Here is a 19391-nt window from a genome sequence, read left to right on the forward strand (position 1 = left end):
AATGTATCTTTTTTTTTTTGGCCTGCAAAATGTCGTTAAAAATGTCGCTATTGTAATTGCGCCTATCTCCGACGTGTTGAACATCCCATGATGTTTCTGCTATAGATGTGAAAAATACCTCAAAACAGACCTGAGAAATCTTTCACCTGGTGGACTATATTAGGTACAATAACCATACAGAGACCTTCTGGTTGGGAATTTTTGACTTAGGCCATTTATTAACCACTATATCGCTACTGCATAGCAATGTTCTAAAGACCACTCAAAACACAACAATCACATAGCAACACCCTACCAACCACCCAGAACAGACTAGCATCATGATGTTGAATTCAGCACAAGAAAGCATCACTTATAAAGCTATACAAATCTAGTTTTCATTTTTAAAATTGCCTTATATACAGTATAAGGCCCTACCAAGGGACCCTCCTGTTGAAGAAGATCAGACATTAAAGGAAATGAATTTCATGTTTATTTTGTACCTCATGTTTGCCCAAGAAAAAATGGTTTAGTGTGAAGCTGAAGAAGTTGAGTGTGTGTGTTTCTGACTCTACCTGAGATGGTAAGACGGCCACCCAGCATACAGACGTACACACTCTCGTTCTTAAGAACTAGAAGCTGCAGATAATTCTGTTCCTATGGGACAGAATATTTTTGGTACCTGCTGAGACAGATAGAGAGAGACAAAGAGAGAAAGAAAGGGAGGGTATACTGATGAGTATGTGGTTAATTTTAGAAAGTGGTGTGAAAAATGCAGCGGAACAGAGCGTTCCTCCTCTTTTCTCAGTCGTTCACCTCCGATTGGTCGAACTTTGCGCAGTGATCCGTTTTGGCCAATGAGACATATCGTCATGGGGGAATTATGAGAGTAATAGACCCATCAGGGTCCTTCCTTAAATATACACACACTCAGAGAAAATATGATCCCCGCCCCATGTCGATTATTATTATTATATTAGTGTAGGGAGAGTGGGTGGAATTTGGCAGTCACTTTTAGATAGCATTTGAGCACTGCACCATAAATAATTTCTCTCTCAAACACACACACACACACACACACACACACGCTCTGGGCTGCTGGTGTCGGTGCAGTGTGATGATGAATAGACCTAGTGATGTTATTTCTGGAGAAATTACGACACTGCCAGAACTCCCTTCATATCTGGTTTTAGAGCAGGTTCAGTTTGGATAGTTTGTCTAGGTTTGTTTGGGTTTAGTCCAGGAGCACAGGAACGTTTGGAAAAGTGGGGGAGGCACATTATAAAAAGGTAGCTCAGTTCAAGATGTTTGGCCAATAGTCTTCACATGATTTGCTGAAAAAGAGACACGGGTAAAGAATCACAATTCTTGGTAGGATTGCTGCTTACTGTTTGCGCATTGCCGTCACAAACGTTTGGCAGAGACTTCAGCTGAGTTTTCAAGTTGTTGTTTGCACTGCAGCCAACCCAAATAAAAAAAAAACATTTATAATTCATAATAAAAAGAATAAAAATGATACAACATTATAGAAATTATAATAAAGATACCTATACATATGTATATAAAATCAAAACCATCCAAATGTTTGAATGGTATCATTATTTCCACAAAAATGAGCAACCTGTCTGACAGTTGTAAGTCTTCTAGTGGCTGTGCTGAGAGAAATCTGAATAAGTCCCTTCCGAATCTCGCAGAGACGGAGAGCGTGAGTAGGAGCTGTCCATGAGCTAGCAACAGGATCAACTTTATGACTCTCTATGGGCTTCTCCCTTGACTTTATCGGACTTTATGCCTCCAGGTCCCCCCGATTGGTTGCCGAGCTTCTCCGCCTGTCTATACCAAGCGTGCCGTACAAGCCCTGAAAAGTGAAGCCAAAACGTCTCGATCGCCCCCGGTGGCTGGTTCTAGTATAGGTCATAAACCTTGCCTCCCCGTGTTTTTCAACGGGACGTGAGACCAACTAAACAATTAAATTACACTTCAAATATCTTTTTTTTCAAAGGTGGTTTCTGTCATTTGTTGTCGTTTTTTCCACACTGATATAAGTTCAAGTGTCTGTTTTTAAAATAAGTTTGTTTTTAGTTAGTTACGTGATGCTATAAAAACGGTGGTGTAACGTCATGATTGACAGCTGTGATTGACAGATTCTCTGAGTGAAGTAGTCACTGAAGCACCAACAAACTTTTTTTCGGGATCTTTGGAGGACTGACGAGATAGTATTTACTTTATTTTAACAAGCCTCTTGTCGTACTGCAATCAACAGACATCAACATTGGAGCAGAACGGAGCAACGGAGCAGACATAGGCCACTTGAAAAGTGCAGGGAGAGTGCATTTCGCGAGAGTGAGGGCGGGGCGTTGATTTCACTGCTTTACTTCCTGCTCACCACTGCGCTGGTCTGGTCCCGAGATCGCTACTGCGATGCCAAATCGGGACAGTGGCGGCTAAAGTTCTCACCAATGGAAGAGAGCGAAGGGGCGTTGTCCATCTTTTTTTACAGTCTAGGGTCTATACGGTAATTTCTCGACTGTGCGACAGAAAGTCTATTTTTACAAAAACGGCTTCTACAGGGCCATAACGTAAGATAAAAGGTAATGGAGCCTTTTATACATTGTCGTGTATCTTTAGAATGAATGGGAATCAATGGAATGCCAACAGCAGGTGATGGTCTGCTAATCAATGGCGGCCCTCGGGGAAGCTTCGGTTTCCGGCTGATGGATTACCCCCTTGGAAATTTCAGTTCAAAATACCCCCCATATCATCCATTATATTGTCAAATTTGCCCCATTTTGGGTGTGAGCAAAAAAGCACTTTTTGTGTGTATTGCAGTAATACGAGTGATTAAAATCATCATTTAAACAACCAAAGCGGTCCAAAAACAATGAAAACAAGCCACACAGGGTGCAGCCATCTTGGATTCCATATCGGAATTCTTGCTCTGTGTCCTCACGGTTGTCCGACTTCCGAGCGGCGAAATCCAAGGAAAGGGGGCGTGTTGGTGCGTGTTGCTAGGCAACGTCTGTCTTCCTAGTTGAAACTCTAACATGGATAAATACTGTAATAGAACGCACCATTAGTCTCTCCAGCTATAACAAAACCCGAAATCTCAGAAATAACCAGTTTTGGAGTCCAGCCTTACGGAGAGACTCATGCAACTTTTAGACACACCTGGACATTTCTGAATGGTTAGTGGCTGCATTTATGTAGTTGTTGTGGAGTTACATTAATTAATCTAATCGACTTGCGTGTATCGTCATGTTTAACTTTTACAAAAGTTGACACACACACCTGTCTTTATAAGACAGCTGTGAATTTTTTTGGGTAAAATAGTGTTATGTGCTCGTCTGTGCAACCAACGACAGAACAGTGTGCATGCTTTGCTCGAACTTTTGCCATAGCATTAGAACTGGTTACACTGTTGTCGCTTGCGAAAGCCAAATGGGGGTGCCGTGGGTGGAAACGTGCAGTCAGATTAAGGGGCGGTTATATTATGGGGAGCGAAATCTGATCATTTTTTGTTAGACATGCTTACATAGCATAGAGAAAGGCTTATTAAAAAAAGTTACTCGGTTGTCACTTTTCACATTTTCTGGGTTGGTATGCAGCAGGGAATAGCACTTAAACACGGAAAAAAGTCAGATTTTCATATGTCCCCTTTAAATGGTAATTCATAATGGTTTGGAATACAGGCATAATGTTGATATCTTTGATGAGAAGACACTCATCTAATTATTATTTTTAGTGTAAAAACAAGGTCATTCTGAGTCTAAAATTGCTAGAAAATCTAAGCCATAATGTCTAACCAAGTTGTGTTCCAAATTTTAAGTTAAACTAAAAGGTTTTAAAGAACAGTTTCCACGGTAAAGCAATGTCAAAACTGTTTTCACAGGATGCATTTTGAGTGTTTCAGCTTTCAAATGATACCTATATTATTTATGATGATTACTAAAATATGTCATAGGGGAAAAAAGGCAATAAAAAAGTGCCCAGGACACTGACAGTTAACAGGTAAAAAATTTATATTAATAACAATTTAATAATAAAAATGGTTTAAGTACTTCAAATGCAGTTTAGGATACATCCCAATAGTTAGAACGGGTCTATTCGCCTACTTTTTCTTTCTCCTGCAGTAGATGCATGCTACAGTGACTCTGAATGAAAAGAATAAAATGGAACAGATTTGCGAGACCATAAAGGCTGAAAGCTTCCTTGTGTGTTGATGACTACAGGTGTGGTAAGCACGCATGTGACGTGTAACTTCCTGTCGCAGTGAGCCGTGTGGCGTGGGGTAACGACGGAGAGCGGCTTTCCTCGGTGAAATGAGCCGAGCCACACACGTGCGAACACTTACACGCATACGCAGGATTCACAGCAGGCTGCTGCTCACCAGCTGTCTCCATGGAGACCAAGATGGGCTCTGGTTGTCATGGAAACTGACAGCAGCATGCTGTGGGTTTTGCAACGTGTACGGCTCCCGAGAGCACTATTTAACTCTGTGCGTACAGTCAATATTTAATCTGAGTCAGGACTTCAACTAAAATCTCCTAATTCATCATGTCGTTTCTCGCAGGTTCTTCGGCCACATGGGAATATAAACCCGATACAAATGAAGAGCATGTCACAGCTGTAACCAAATGATCACACAAGCACTTGCACAAACCCAGCAGGAACGTAGTAGATGCAAAGCCTGTTGCCGGAGCCATTTAGAAGTTAGTGCATGTGTCCGAGTTTGAATTTGGCTTGCGTCTTCATTCACTTGTTCCTGTCCACTTTATTTTGTCCATGCTGTCAAGACAAAAAGAGTGTTTCTATAAACTGCCGTGTCCCTAACTAAGGAACAGTGTGTTGCTTTGTGACATCATTTGTCCGTCAGAAATGACTTGTGGGTTGGTGCGTCTGACATGGCATCTGCTGACCGCAAATCCTGTTACCTTGGTTACAGACAGACTGGGCATAAAGGTAAGGTCACAAAGATCGGGAGGTTCTGTCCCCCGAGCAGCTCCTTGTAATTTGATTGGCTCGCGGCCCCGTTTGTGCACCCATCACAGAAAATTGAATTATCGTGACTGTCATCCAGAGAGCCGCACAGCTCACCTCTCCTGTCTGCATCCCTCCATCTCTCCCCTCCTCCTCTCATTTACTTCTCATTTTTGCCTCTCTGCTCTTCCTTCGATTCTTTTATCATGTCTTCTCTCATCTATTTTGTTCGCCTGCATCGTTGCTGTTCACTTTTTAGAGAGTGGAAAAAGAAAGGGATGGGCTGCAAACCAGTTAAACAACTTTATTGCTGTTACTGAGTGCAGATGCGAGTTAAAGGAATACCCAAAAAAGTAATATTCTGTCATCCACAGCATTTAATAGTGCTCACGGCTTACAAGCTACAGAAAGGATGATAAAAACATAAAGTAAATGTTTTTCCTTCCACATATTCAGACTGGTGCATCTTGTTTGAATACAACACTCAAAAACGAATGGAATTTGACGACAACTACGTCAAACCTGATGGCACTCATCAGTGTGAAACTTTTTTTTTTTATTCACAACGTCAACGGAAATGATTAAAATAAATGATACCATAATTGGTTTGCACTCACTTGCAAAACTTATGTGTTCCCTCAAGAAAGTTTACATTCGTTTGCAAAAGTTTTACGTTCCCGTGATAAAGATCACGATTTCTCACACAAAACTATCATATGTGAACATTTGCAATGTGGTGCAAAAGTCATATTTACCACTTTATGATACTGTTATTAGATGTGACGTGTGCGTGCGTGTGTGTGGCCTGGTAAACCCTACGTTATGAGGACAAAAGATGGCAATATCCGAAATCCTTGTCCTTGTGGGTATAGTTTTTGGTCCCCATGAGGAAAACCGCTTATAAATCATTCTAAATTAGTTTTTAGTTTTTTTCAAGTAAAAATGTAGAAAGTTTTCTGTGATGGGTAGGTTTAGTGGTAGGGTTAGTGTCGGGGGACAGAATATACAGTTTGTACAGTATAAAAATCATTGTCTATGGTAAGTCCCCATAATACATGAAAACCCAACGTGTGTGTCCGGGAAAGGTCTTGGATCAGAGGCAGAACCTGAGCACTGTGCTAGATGCCTCTGAGTGTGTGTGTGTCTGTCTCTGTGCCAGCTGGTTCAAAGGAACTAACACGTCTCGCCTTCTAAGAGTCTTAATAATACATACTCACTCACACGGATATCTTACGCTACTCCAGGCTTAAATTGACCTTTTTAAATGTGCTATTGCTGCAATTATGGGCATGAGTGAGTAGCCCTGTAAATCGCTCTATCTCACTTACACTTTCTCTGTCTCTCTCGCTCTCGCTCCGTCTTTCAGAGAGCAGCCGGTCAGTCTTGCTGAAGGATATGCAGCGTAAACTCATAATTATGAAGTCATAACACACATAAACACAAACACATACTCTCTTTATCTTCATTGTCCTCACAGATATCTTACAAGGAGAGATTAGATATGGGACTGTTGTGATTGGCGTGATATTGTCCCCTGATGGAATGATATATAGATGTGTTTAGCACAAATTAAGGCTGGTGGAGAGAATACTGAAATAATTTTGAGAGAATATTGACTCTTTAAAAGGAAGTAATGCTTGGTTTAAAAGGGATCTTTTCACGATTTATGCAATTAATTTCCCCCCTCAGGTCCACATAATGCTAATCAGTATTAAAAAATATATATATATATATTTCATGACTATTTTCCACCCTCTCTCTGACACTTAGAATGAAACTGTATGATTTTTGCTGATATGGCTTTAAAACGCATAGCCTATGTAAAGTCCTCTGCATGTGAATGAGATTGCATGGGATGTGAGGTGTTTTCCAAGCTGATTTTGGAAATTGGAGTTGATTTTTGTAGCTTAGCTTCAATAAATGGTCTCTTTGGACTGAGAAGTACTGGGCAGTTTTGAGTTTTGAACATTACAGTATGTTTTTATAGTACATCCAACCATTTGCAAATTTGATTACTCCGGATCCCTTTAAACAGTGAGTGGGACCACAATCAGGAGTCATTTCAGCATTACTCCATTTTACACTTTACACAACCCTGGTACTTGTTACTGATGTGCAGGAAAGAAGAGGATTCTGGCAGGTTGTGAATGGATCTGAGAACTCATGCGCCCAAATCTGGATTTTGGGAAGACCCATGAACTATTGAGAACAGATTGACGATCCCTACAGTTAACGTATTTTGTAAAAGTTACTGTTGACAGGTCAAGCCATGGGAATATTTCTGTCTCTCTCAGTGAGAATAGTTGGAGGCCTTATTTTGTTCTGTAGACCCAAACAGATCTCAGGGGACTAGACCGTCTCAGTCCAGCTCCCACGACCTCTGACCTCCTACATCCACACACACAGCAAATCGGGAGAAAAAGGGTGGAGTCAAGCAAGACTGTATGTGTTCTAGTTAGACTGCATGGATACGTCTTATCCAATCACATTGTAGAACACGGAGTGAATAAAGAGAACAGGATAGCAAATTGAATCCATGATTAAATCTAATACAGCAGATTCATCTGTGTATTTAAATGTAATTGTTAGATGTTATGTGTGTGCATGTGTGTGTGTGTGTTTGTCTGTCTGTGTGTGTGTAATGGATTGCTGTGGTGTTGATTGCGCTGATGACCGAGGGCTCTTGTCAGTAATTGAGCTTAATTAATTTAAGAGCCTCGGATTGATTCCGGATCTCAGAGTTTAGTGTACAGTAAAGTAGGTGATAACAGCATCATTTAACCCTGTTTTCAAAGCAGTGATTTAAACATGTGATTCCACACAAACTAAACACCATTCTGCTCCTGTTCAATATCTGTTGAAAATCCATCATTATTAACACACATTTAGTGTTTTTTTTATTTTTTATTGTTGAATTATTATTATTTTAAACACAAAATAATTTTAAATTATCTATACAAAGGTCATTATATATATTATAACATTATATACAGTATAAAATTAACAGATACATTTATTGGACTCATTAATTAACTGCTTTCGTGTACATTTTTTTTTTTTAAGTTTGTGTTAAAAAAAGGTTGACTAATCCATTTGAAATGTAAGCAACATTTGGCTCTGTATACTAGTGTTTCTTTTACTAAGAAACATGTTTTTCTCATCTGAATGAGAGTTTGATTCAGAGTGCAGCTCTGCAGTGAATCATCTACATGTGTTCAAGTTTTAAATTGACTAGTTCCTTAAAATGAAGTCTTATCATGATGTTCAGTCCACTATCCCATCCACAAAGGAAATTGCCAGCAGATTTTATTGTTTTTGTAATAAAACTCAGCTACAATGACATTTATGGTAATTTCCAAGCTAATGTTCTCCTTTATGTGTGTAGAAACTATTTTGACCTTTATCTTAAGATTATTATTTTTTGCTTCCCACTGAATGTGTAATGGTCTAAATGTTATTTCTGAGCGTAACAGTTGAGCTTTAAGTCTCTTTTAAGTCTCTTTCATTATTATTAAAAACTAATTATATAATTTATTACAATTTTATATATTCTTTTCCAGCAAATATTGATATGAAATTACTATTATCAATGAATCAATTGACGGCCTTCGTTTGAAACAAATCACGTCTGAAATCGCTTTTTTCCCACAGTCCTGTAGCTCTAGACACATCCTCAGAGATGAATGTCTGTGTTTTGATTCTCACAGGAAAGTTGGGAGACAGTCAGCAAAGACTGAAATTCATCTGGCATTTACAGACGCAGCATTTCTGCTCTATAATCCACTCGAACACAGTGTCTCTGGTGCAGCGACATTCTGTGTGTTTGTGCGTGTGATATCTGTTCTCTTCTGATAGGCCTGATCTGTAATAAAATGTCATGCAGACAAATGGCTCAGTGCATTTTCTGATGTTGGTTCAGAGCTTCGGGCGGCTTTACGTTTAAAGATATTAGAGATGATGCAATTAGAGAACTAATATCCTCTTTCTCTCTGTTTTGTCTGTCTAGGAACGGGTGGAGTATCTCTTTCTGATCATTTTTACGGTGGAGGCGTTTCTGAAAGTTATTGCATACGGGCTGCTGTGTCATCCTAACGCGTACTTGCGGAATGGCTGGAACCTGTTGGATTTCATCATTGTGGTGGTAGGGTGAGTACAAGAACCCTGTGTAACCCTTGATACACATATGGACGATTTAGTGTATGGTTTGAGTTATCATGGAAACATCACACATTTTAATAAAGAAAAATATAACGCAGTGATATAATCACTAAAAAAATAAGCGATATCGCATCAGTGAATAGCATCTTTGCGTTTGCACATCTGAAGTGGTAAATATAAAAGCTGCGCACAGATTTGGAAAATAATATATTAAAAAATATATACCGGTATATTATTTTATTTTCTGTCATATATATTATTCATCCTTTGCCCCCATCTGTCGCCGATGACAATGAGTTACTTTTATCTGAACATACAGTTCATTTCCAGGACCTGCTGAAAACTATTTTTTGGGATTCCCAATAAAAAAGTCACTCACACTAATTGTCTGAATGTAATAGTTTATTTCAATGTCTCATTCAAAATAGAAAAACATCTTCCCATTCACATGGACTTTTCACATCGGAAAAAGCTGTTTTATTTTGCATGATGCTGCATCCTGAGTAAAGTCAAGATTGCTATCATTTAAAGACTTAAACGACAAATTACTTTAATTAGTTAAAATATTTTGAAATCTGGAATGTAAAATGATAATGAGTCAGTAACTTCCTCTTTCATTCTCTCTTTCAGGCTCTTCAGTGCAATATTAGAGCAGGCCACTAAAGGAGACGGTGGGACTTCAATGGGAGGCAAGGCTGCGGGGTTTGATGTAAAAGCCCTGCGAGCCTTTAGAGTGTTGAGACCTCTGAGACTCGTGTCTGGAGTACCTAGTGAGTAACACACACATACACACACACACTCACACTCTCTCTCTCTTTCTCTCATCTGATGATTGCTGAGTAAGTCGTTCATGAGTCAGGGCTGAGAAACAGAGAACATGAATTTAAATGTCCTTTCTGTGGGAGGATCTGAAACGATTCTACAAAAATGTAGATTCAGTAATCACAACCCAGAAATTCAGAAGTCAAAACTCTATTAAGCTGTTGTTATCAGGAGGTGCAAGCACAGCTTTTTATTGTTATGTAGGAAAATCCATTTCCTTTTTGATTGGCAAATTTGTCCAGAATGTGTCTGTTCATTACCCGTTATTATGCGTCTCTCTGGAATACTTCTGTTTAGGCAGTTGCTTTATTCTGCAGTCAAATGTTTTTTTCAACACTTAAGTATAATGACTGTTAAACTGTACACTGTAATCGACCATCCGTTAGATCCTGTTCTGGCTTCACTTCACAATGAGATTCCTGATAATGATCAGCTGACTGTACATGATCATTTTATTATTGATCATGTTCCAAAGTATTAACAGATACTTTGCACTTCACTCATAAAACAAAGAAAACCATCCATGAAGAAAATTATTTCTTCGAGCTTTTTTTAGATTGATTTCCTTTTGTGGTTGCAGGTTTACAGGTGGTGCTGAACTCCATCATTAAAGCCATGGTTCCCCTCCTGCACATCGCTCTGCTCGTTCTGTTCGTCATCATCATTTATGCCATCATCGGCCTCGAGCTCTTCATGGGCAAGATGCACAGAACCTGTTTTTTCTTCAAAGATGGACACAAAGGTCAGGACTTTATCTTTAGCGTTCTAGTCATTAGCCCCTGGTTTTCACCCATATAAACGGAAAAAAATCCTGTTTTCGTTCAGGTCCTATATCTGAAGAGAAGCCAGCCCCCTGCGCCCCAAGCTCCGCCCATGGACGACACTGCTCCCCGGGCAACTTAACGCAGTGCATGATGGGATGGGAGGGTCCAAATGACGGAATCACAAACTTTGATAATTTTGCATTTGCCATGCTGACTGTGTTTCAATGCATCACGATGGAGGGCTGGACTGACGTCCTGTACTGGGTGAGTCTGCTCCAGTAATGGCACACCACTCCTCATGATTGTACACATGAGCAAACATGGTCCAGTTACAGCAAGACATGCACAGCATATGAATGAGGTAGGGTTAGGAATATTTCCCAGTATTCTTAGTTAAAAATCATAAAGGAACCCTATTGGAATTTCTAAAGGGAATCCTAATATAACATAATGGGAATGTTCTCATAGGATTTCACGCAAAATCTTGGTATTTTAGAACATACAATTGTCAATAGGACTATAATGATTACCTACAAGATAAAATGCATAACATTTAAACTATTTAAATGCATAAAATTTTCCCCCATGTGATTTCCATTATTATGGATGGACATTTTGACATTCTGAGTTTCTGATAAAGTTCAAATAAAAATGTTGTAAGAATTTCAGATATTTTAAAAGGATCTGCATTCTTAGTTCCAAATTATAATAGAAATTCTATTAGGAATCCTGCACACATTATTTTCACATTTCGTGTATTTGTTTATCTGTCTGTTTGTTTGTTTGTTTGTTTGTTACAGAGACCCTAAAGGGACATGTGAGGGGAAAAAATATTTATGAGATGGGAGAAAAAATGATTTGTCAACTTTTGTGTTCCCCCGTGAAACTTTGCGTTCACTCACTTAACATTTCTTGGGGGAACACAATACATTTGCGAGAGAACGCAAAATCATTGATAAATGATTTTTCCTCCCATCTCAATTATTTTTTCCTTCGTTGCATTCTTTTATTTATTTATTTAGTGCATATATTTATATATTTGCTTTTTTATTTCTATTTGTATTTGTATTACGGTAGTATTTTTTATTGTTTTGGACTAGGTGTGTGGTGTGTAGGTTAGGGCTTAACAACAAGGATGACTCACTGTCCAATGCTGCTTTGCCACTGAAAATTTTACATTTATTGATTTTGTACATCCATTTATATACTTAAACCTTTGGTTACATTGAAAATTATTCGGTCAATTTTTCACCAAGATAATGTTTTAAATTTGTAGAAATAACTTGCTAAACATCAGTAAGAATGTGTTGAAAACTACAAATTATGAATTATTTTCCAGCAAAAGAGTTTTTATGCTTTAAGTTATATTAAAGCTATATAATTTCCAGTGTGTTACACTTTGCTCTTTGTAAAGAAAAAAATATTTTAGTGCACTAATAATTAGTAAATTATTTGTAAACCTATAATTTTAGTATATAATCAGTATATTTCTATCAAATATATAAAACCCTTGCTAAAACTAAACATTGAACATTCTTGTATGGTGGAGCCATTGAAAATGTTTGCAAGGCAAGTAAAAATCAGGACTACTTACCCGACTCGCTAGCATAAAAAACCCCCGTTTAGCCCTGTGTGTGTGATTATATCACTGCTGATCTCTACAGGCCATCTATACTGTATCTCAGTCTTCTGCACTCTCACAGATACTTAAAGTGATTGACGGTTTTCCTGATGACATCCTTTAACACAGTCAAACAGACTCGGCTGAACGTTTCTCTCTCTCTCTCTCTCTCTCTCTCTCTCTCTCTCTCTCTCTCTCTCTCTCTCTCTCTCTCTCTCTCTCTCTCTCTCTCTCTGTCTTTCTCTCTGTTGAAGATGCTCTATGCTTGGGTTTGCTTGATGTTCTGGGTTTCAGAGGGACAAGCATGTGCTGTTCACTGCACTCGTTTCTGCTGACTGTCTTCCTCTTCTCTCCACTCTTCTGTCTTTTTTTCTAACTGTCCCCTCCTCGTCTCAGATGCAGGATGCCATGGGTTATGAGCTTCCGTGGGTCTATTTTGTCAGTCTGGTCATCTTTGGATCCTTTTTCGTTCTAAATCTGGTTCTGGGTGTGTTGAGCGGGTAAGCATTGTGTGCTGAGTTGTGTGTGTTTTCTGTGGACAATACAACAAGCTCTGACTGAACCATCCAACGTTTTTTTTTCTTAAAGCACTGGGATTGAGCGAGCCACAGAGGGTTTGTGTAGCACTGTCCATGTCCAGCAGACACATACTAATCGATCATTCATCCCTCTGTACCCCTCCATCCATCCATCCCCCTCTCTCCCCATATTTCAACCCTTCCCTCCATTCCCAGGTCAATGATGCTGTAGGGAATTCCTGGCCGTGGCTTTATTTTGTCACTTTAATCATCATTGGCTCCTTTTTTGTTCTTAATTTGGTTCTTGGGGTTTTAAGCGGGTAAGGGACACTCATTCATTCTCTCTCCATATTTTTTCCTCTCTTTCTAACTGAATTTTTATCCTTTGTCGGAGAGAGTGTGTGTGAGAGAGCTCTGTGTCTTTTCTGTTTAACACATGTAAACAATGAAGGATCAGAGGCGTTTTGTTTCTTTTTTCTCTTTCTATAAAAAATTGGTTTCTGATGACACTCTTATCTAATACATGTGTGCATTTTATAGCCAACTTTGCTATGAATTGAATCATACTTCTTCAAAATGTGCCCAAAAGTCAACATGAAATCAGCTTTGAACCTATTGAATTAAAATTTAATTGGATTTTCTTGTTGAATATCTTGTTCTGTTTCATGCAAGAAATACACTAATGTACAAAAGTTTGGGATCCGTAAGATTTGTTTTTATAGAAATTTAAAAAAATCAAGGATGCATTACATTTATCAAAGGTGACACAAAAGGCATTTATAATGTTTATTGTAAGGAAATGCTGTTCTTTTGTGCGGCACAATGTTTAAGTAGCAGAACTTTTTTTTTCGACATACAAAATGTTTCTTGAGCACTAAATCAACATATTAGAATGATTTCTGAAGGATCATGTGAAACTGAAGACTGGAGTAATTTTACTGGAGAGTCATTTTAAGATATGTTACTATAGTAAACAGTTATTTTAAATTGTACTATTTTACATTATTCATGTTTTTACTGTATTTTTGATCAAATAAATGCAGCCTTGGTGACAAAAACTAGTGCGTATAGTGAACTAGTGAATACCAATTTATGCTGACTTTAATCACTTTTATAATATTTAAATTGCACTTTTAAAAATAATGATTTAATTCTTAATTCAGTTTATAGGATGGATATTTATCAGAAGTCTCTCCTCTTTTCAGAGAGTTCTCTAAAGAGCGAGAAAAGGCCAAAGCTCGCGGCGATTTCCAGAAGCTCCGTGAGAAGCAGCAGCTGGAGGAGGATCTAAAGGGCTACCTGGACTGGATCACGCAGGCGGAGGATATCGACCCTGAGAATGACGACGAGGGACTGGATGACGACAAACCTAGAAATCGTAAGTACGAAGCAGGGAAGCACCAGGGTCGGGAATTGATCTGATCTTAGTTTGTTAGAATCGGAGTTGTTTGCGAGAACTTTGTCCATGCATATTTAATATATTAATTTTGAAAGGACATTGAAATGTTTTAAGTGTTCCAATGATTGATTTAATCTATACTTAGGAAAAAACTTCCAAATCTATATACATCTACATTAAATATTTTTTTCTTTTATCTCTGGCCCTTCATGCATGGTCAAGGCCTGACATTACACAGCAAGGCTGATGTACATTCTCACTCTCTACGTATGCAAACGATCCTGAAATATTAGAAACACTGTGTGGATTTTGGGTAATATTCTAGTTTTCTGTCTCTGTTTTCCATTTGAAAATAAACAGCAGCTCACCTTAAAAGATTAACTGTGCACATTGGCTGCCAAGTTCTAGTGGACAAAACCTTTGGAATACATTCATCCTGCTTAATGAGAGAAAGATATAAATCATTAACTCATATTACTGTACACTGCGGATGAGAGTTCTCCATCAGAAACTCACCACAAACCAAAACTCAAAGGGATATATGGACGTGTTTGTGCTTGTATGTGGACTGGCTGTGCAGTCCTTATTAGGGATAAAAGCAGCAAACAGAAGCGGACCAAACCTCCTTGTGAGGATATTTCAATAAGGATAACAATTTCAGAGAGGATCTAGATAGTGATCTAGAATCTAGATCAAGCGAGATGTCTGAAAATGCCAGTTTTATGCTTAGGGTTTGTTTAGAGTAATTATAATTAATCTGTTAAGAATAATAGATGCGAACGATAAGTTCTTGCAGGGATACTGTACGTGTGTGTGTGTGTGTGTGTGTGTGTGTGTGTGTGTGTGTGTGTGTGTGTGTGTGTGTGTGTGTGTGTGTGTATTTGGACTTTTTTCATAGCCTGAGATTGTGTATTGAGATTGTGTACTGAGATCAGATGGGAAAGGACTTTCACACACGTACAATATATTCACATATACTCTAATCCACATGCTGACGCACATCTAGTGGCACAAAATAGAACTGCACCTCATTAATGCAACCAATTATTTGTGTGTTTTGTATGAACAGTAATGTTTTATGTCAAGTGTTGAGTGTGACTGCCGTGCTCAATGATAAATGTTCAGGATGGAGAGGACTGGTGGCGTCTCTCTCTTTCAGTGTCTGTGAATGTGTCTGTCTTTGACTGTTTGAGTCTTGCTCTGTTGTTTTCAGGGAAGACTCATCGTTTACAGTACATCCGTGGAGCGGTGAAGAAAAAAGCGGCTCTGCTTCGTAAGGCGTGTGCGTCTCAATAGCAACCACGGTTTACTTTTGCGTTTGCATGGCAAAAGTGCAACAAGCCTCCCAGACCTTTATACTGACCCCTAACCCATCCTCACCCTCCAATCTGGGTACGGAGGGTGATGGGGACTCCCTGCTCAGTTCTTTTAGATTTCTGAATGATGATGATGGGCATGAAGATCTGAGAGTTTTGACATTTGGACCCACTGCTCTTTTGGGGTGGTAGAAGTTTTTTCTGTTTGAAATATCTGGACTTTTAGCATGTTATTGTTTTTTTTCTTTCTCCAGGTATTTTAATCAGAATCAGGTGCTTTGTATTACATTTCAGTCACACATCAGGCTCCTGTTCTGATGTAATCTGCATGTGATGCTTAGACAGAAACAGTTCTGCTGTGCACACCACGGTCCAGATGGTTCTGACTCTGAGACTGTGGTTTCTCTTTGACAGCCATTGTGAGACGTTCATAGAGAGATTCACGATGCAAAGTATTGTGGACATATTTTTTTCGGACTCAGGTTGCTTCTCCCCGTCGGTCTACGCTAGATTTGCATTACTGTTTATGTTATTTTTTATATCTTTAATAAAACAAGAAGAAAAAATAACAAGAATAACAATCATTTGCATCTAAAATACATTAATTTTCAAAATACTTCATCAGTGTACTAATGATGCAATGTCACTGTTCGACATCTGTAATCCTCTCTCGGGATATTAGATCAAACATAATCCCATAATCCCATTTCCAAGGGTGTATTCTGGTTGATAATGTTTTTTTGTTTTTTTTATCTGAGAAATAGAATTAGGGAAAAAAGGTCAGAGCCAATGAGAATGCAGCATGGAATTTAGAGATCCTGCTTGACCCCGCCCCCTGCGCATGTTAATGAGATGGAATTGTAGGCCTGCATGCTGATTGGTAGATTAGCACTGTTTTGGCTGGCAACAGAATCTTTTACATGACATATTTGGGTAAGTTTGTCAAACTATTTTTTGTTTTGTTTTCCGTTTTTGTTTTTGTTTTTTTTGTTTAAGGCCTAGTTTAATCACGATCGATTCATAGGTTCAACACCCATAAAACTATACTAAGAGTATAGTATGTTGTAAGTATGTGTTTGTTGATGAAGTGTGGTATTTTATTCTTTGCAAGCACTTTCATCTGAATCATGGTTCATCTTAAACGTTGAAGGTCACATATGAGCATGGATATGGACGAAAAGTTGGCTTGGATGTTATAAAGAACTGGCACAGTAACAACTACCGTATGTTTTTATGTTATGATTTTTTTAGGTTTTTTTGTGCATATTACTGACAACCAGCTTTATAATGCTTGCAGGATCATATACAAAATTAGCTAGTCTCCGTTTCTCTGTTTCAAAAATAGTGAAGAAAATACATTGTGATTTGCTGTCAAAGTGTAAGTAAGGGTTCTTTACAGGTTGGAAGACAGTTTCTTGTTTGTCAGCGCGTGTGTGAAACCAGCCATGAGCAATGAGTATCGTCTTTACTGGTAATTCATCTCTCTCTCTCTTTCTCTTTCTCTTTCTCTTTCTTTCTCTTTCTCTTTCTCTCTTTCTCTCTTAGTGAGTATGCCGGCCAGTGAAAATGAGTCAGTGAACACTGATAATGCTCCAGCTGGAGACATGGAAGGAGAGACCTGCTGTACCCGTATGGCGTAAGTCTCCACAGCATTCCGTTCATCCTCTTTTCTCCTCTTCCTTCTGTTCTCCTTCCTGATCATCTCCTCTGCTTTTCTCTAATTCCTATATTAATTTTGCCCCATGTTTAGTCATCTTCAGACATATTCTTCTCAGTATTCAGACATTTACAGAAATCTCAGCCGAAAGGTTGAGCTCTAGTTTTAAACGGAGTCCCAGGTTTTTGGCAGTAAACTGGCAGGCGAGGTCAGCATGGCCCAGTGGGCGGCTCCTGGCGCTCCCGTGATCTTCACTGTCGTTTTCTCTCTGTGCATCTGTTGCTGTTGTCTGTTTTCCAGCTGATCTGCCCTGTCAGTGATCAGTGTTTTATGTCACAAACACAGATAGGAACACAATAGCCATAATAGTTATTATATATAAACATTCCCACAAATACTGAAAATTGTTCACAGAGTGAATCTATTAAACGGTTAAATCAGAAGAACTGTTCAATTACTCACAAATGTGAATACAAAGTTAAACAGAACAAAAATGTATTCCTGTAAACTATAAGTCTTTCCTGAAAACAACATTTGTCAAGGCAATGCATCACACTAAACCGAAATAGACCTGTTAATATCTATCTATCTATCTATCTATCTATCTATCTATCTATCTATCTATCTATCTATCTATCTATCTATCTATCTATCTATCTGTCAATCTGTCAATCTGTCAATCTGTCTATCTGTCTGTCTATGGGTGTCACTCAGTTGCTCCTGCTCATCCTCTTTTGTTCCACATGGGGGCGCTGTAAGAGTGATGATGTATGAGCAAGCCCACCTGACTGCCCCCCCAGTTCTGCTGTCTCTGTGGAAACACTGTCCTTCATAATGTCGTGTCTGTTCTGAATGTATAATACATTCTGTTTTCCATTCCAGAAATAGGATCTCCAAATCCAAATTCAGGTTAGTACATTACATACCGTCTGAAGGCGAGGCTGCCTCTCATATATATATGTGTGTGTTTGTTGTGTTTTGATGCCAGTGTTGTGTTTTGATCATCACGGTTGCCCTCTAATCAGTGGCTGCATATCCATGAACAAGTTCAGAATTATTCAGACTTGTTTGCTATAGATGCCAAGATAATTCAGAGCAGCAGAATTTCCAATCACTGCCAGTCGAAACACACATAGTTATGTTTATAGAAAGTGTATTTAGTGAATACTGAAAGGATATTTATCCCTGCTGGTAAGAACTGCCGGTTGAAGAATCAGGTTGCACATACTTTGAATTATGAACTTTTTATATTACATTCTTCTCTTTGTCTCTCTATCTCTCTGTCTTTGCAGTCGATATTCACGCCGGTGGAATCGGTTATGTCGGCGCAAGTGCCGCGCAGCAGTGAAGTCAAATGTGTTCTACTGGCTGGTGATTTTCCTGGTATTTTTGAACACACTTACCATTGCCTCAGAACACCACCAGCAGCTAGACTGGCTCACCAATATTCAAGGTACTCAACATTACAATACTGTACATATTTCATAATACAATACTGAAATACTGTAACTATTGAAATATAAAACAATGCAGCTTTGAGCGGTCAAATATTTGTAAATACACTTTTGGTAAACTATACTGTATTTAGTTGAATTCCCTTTGGCAATGCTACTTTTATGTGTTCCATGTCTCGTATCACTCTACAGCAGGAATGGGCAACTTCAGAGGGCTAAAGAGCCACTGTCCTGCTGTATTTGAAACCCTGTCAAATGTTGTTATGCGATTGATCTCATAGCCTTGGTTTGGTCTATCTATATTAAAAGATGTTTTGAAATGTCTATAGACAAAATGAAAAGTACTTGGCCGACCAAGGCTGCTCTGTTAATAATGCTACATTACTGTAGATTCAAAAAAGTAAAAAAAAAGAGCACAATGTTGATTCTGTGTGTGTCACACTATATTTGTTTTTTCGGATCCACTCAATGTGCACTACTATTCTAAGATGTTTTTCAAAATGTTTTTGAAAGAAGTCTCTTATGCTTAAGGCTGCATTTATTTGATCAAAAATACATTAAAAACAGTAATTATATTATTACAATTTAAAATAAATTGTAAATTTAAAATAAATTAAATGAATTTTCAGCATCATTACTCCAGTCTTCAGTGTCACATGATCCTTCAGAAGTCAGTATAATATTCTGATTTGCTGCTGAAAAAAACATTTTTTATTATTAACGTTG

General features: G+C 38.5%; 1 protein-coding gene across 1 annotated transcript in view; it reads left to right on the forward strand.

Annotated features, from left to right (window-relative positions):
* The window catches only part of cacna1c (calcium channel, voltage-dependent, L type, alpha 1C subunit), a gene marked incomplete at its 3' end in the record, with an annotated part of 124115 nt that overhangs the window by 82052 nt on the left and 22672 nt on the right, over positions 1–19391 (forward strand). Inside the window, exons 4-12 of the mRNA XM_079622157.1 lie at positions 8963–9102; positions 9745–9884; positions 10517–10678; positions 10762–10964; positions 12718–12821; positions 14045–14217; positions 17100–17190; positions 18094–18120; positions 18504–18664. Coding sequence (XP_079478283.1) covers positions 8963–9102; positions 9745–9884; positions 10517–10678; positions 10762–10964; positions 12718–12821; positions 14045–14217; positions 17100–17190; positions 18094–18120; positions 18504–18664 — 1201 coding nt within the window. The remainder of the gene's footprint in view (positions 1–8962; positions 9103–9744; positions 9885–10516; positions 10679–10761; positions 10965–12717; positions 12822–14044; positions 14218–17099; positions 17191–18093; positions 18121–18503; positions 18665–19391) is intronic.

Source organism: Phoxinus phoxinus, assembly GCF_949152265.1.
Source record: "Phoxinus phoxinus genome assembly, chromosome: 9".
Classification (NCBI taxonomy): domain Eukaryota; kingdom Metazoa; phylum Chordata; class Actinopteri; order Cypriniformes; family Leuciscidae; genus Phoxinus; species Phoxinus phoxinus.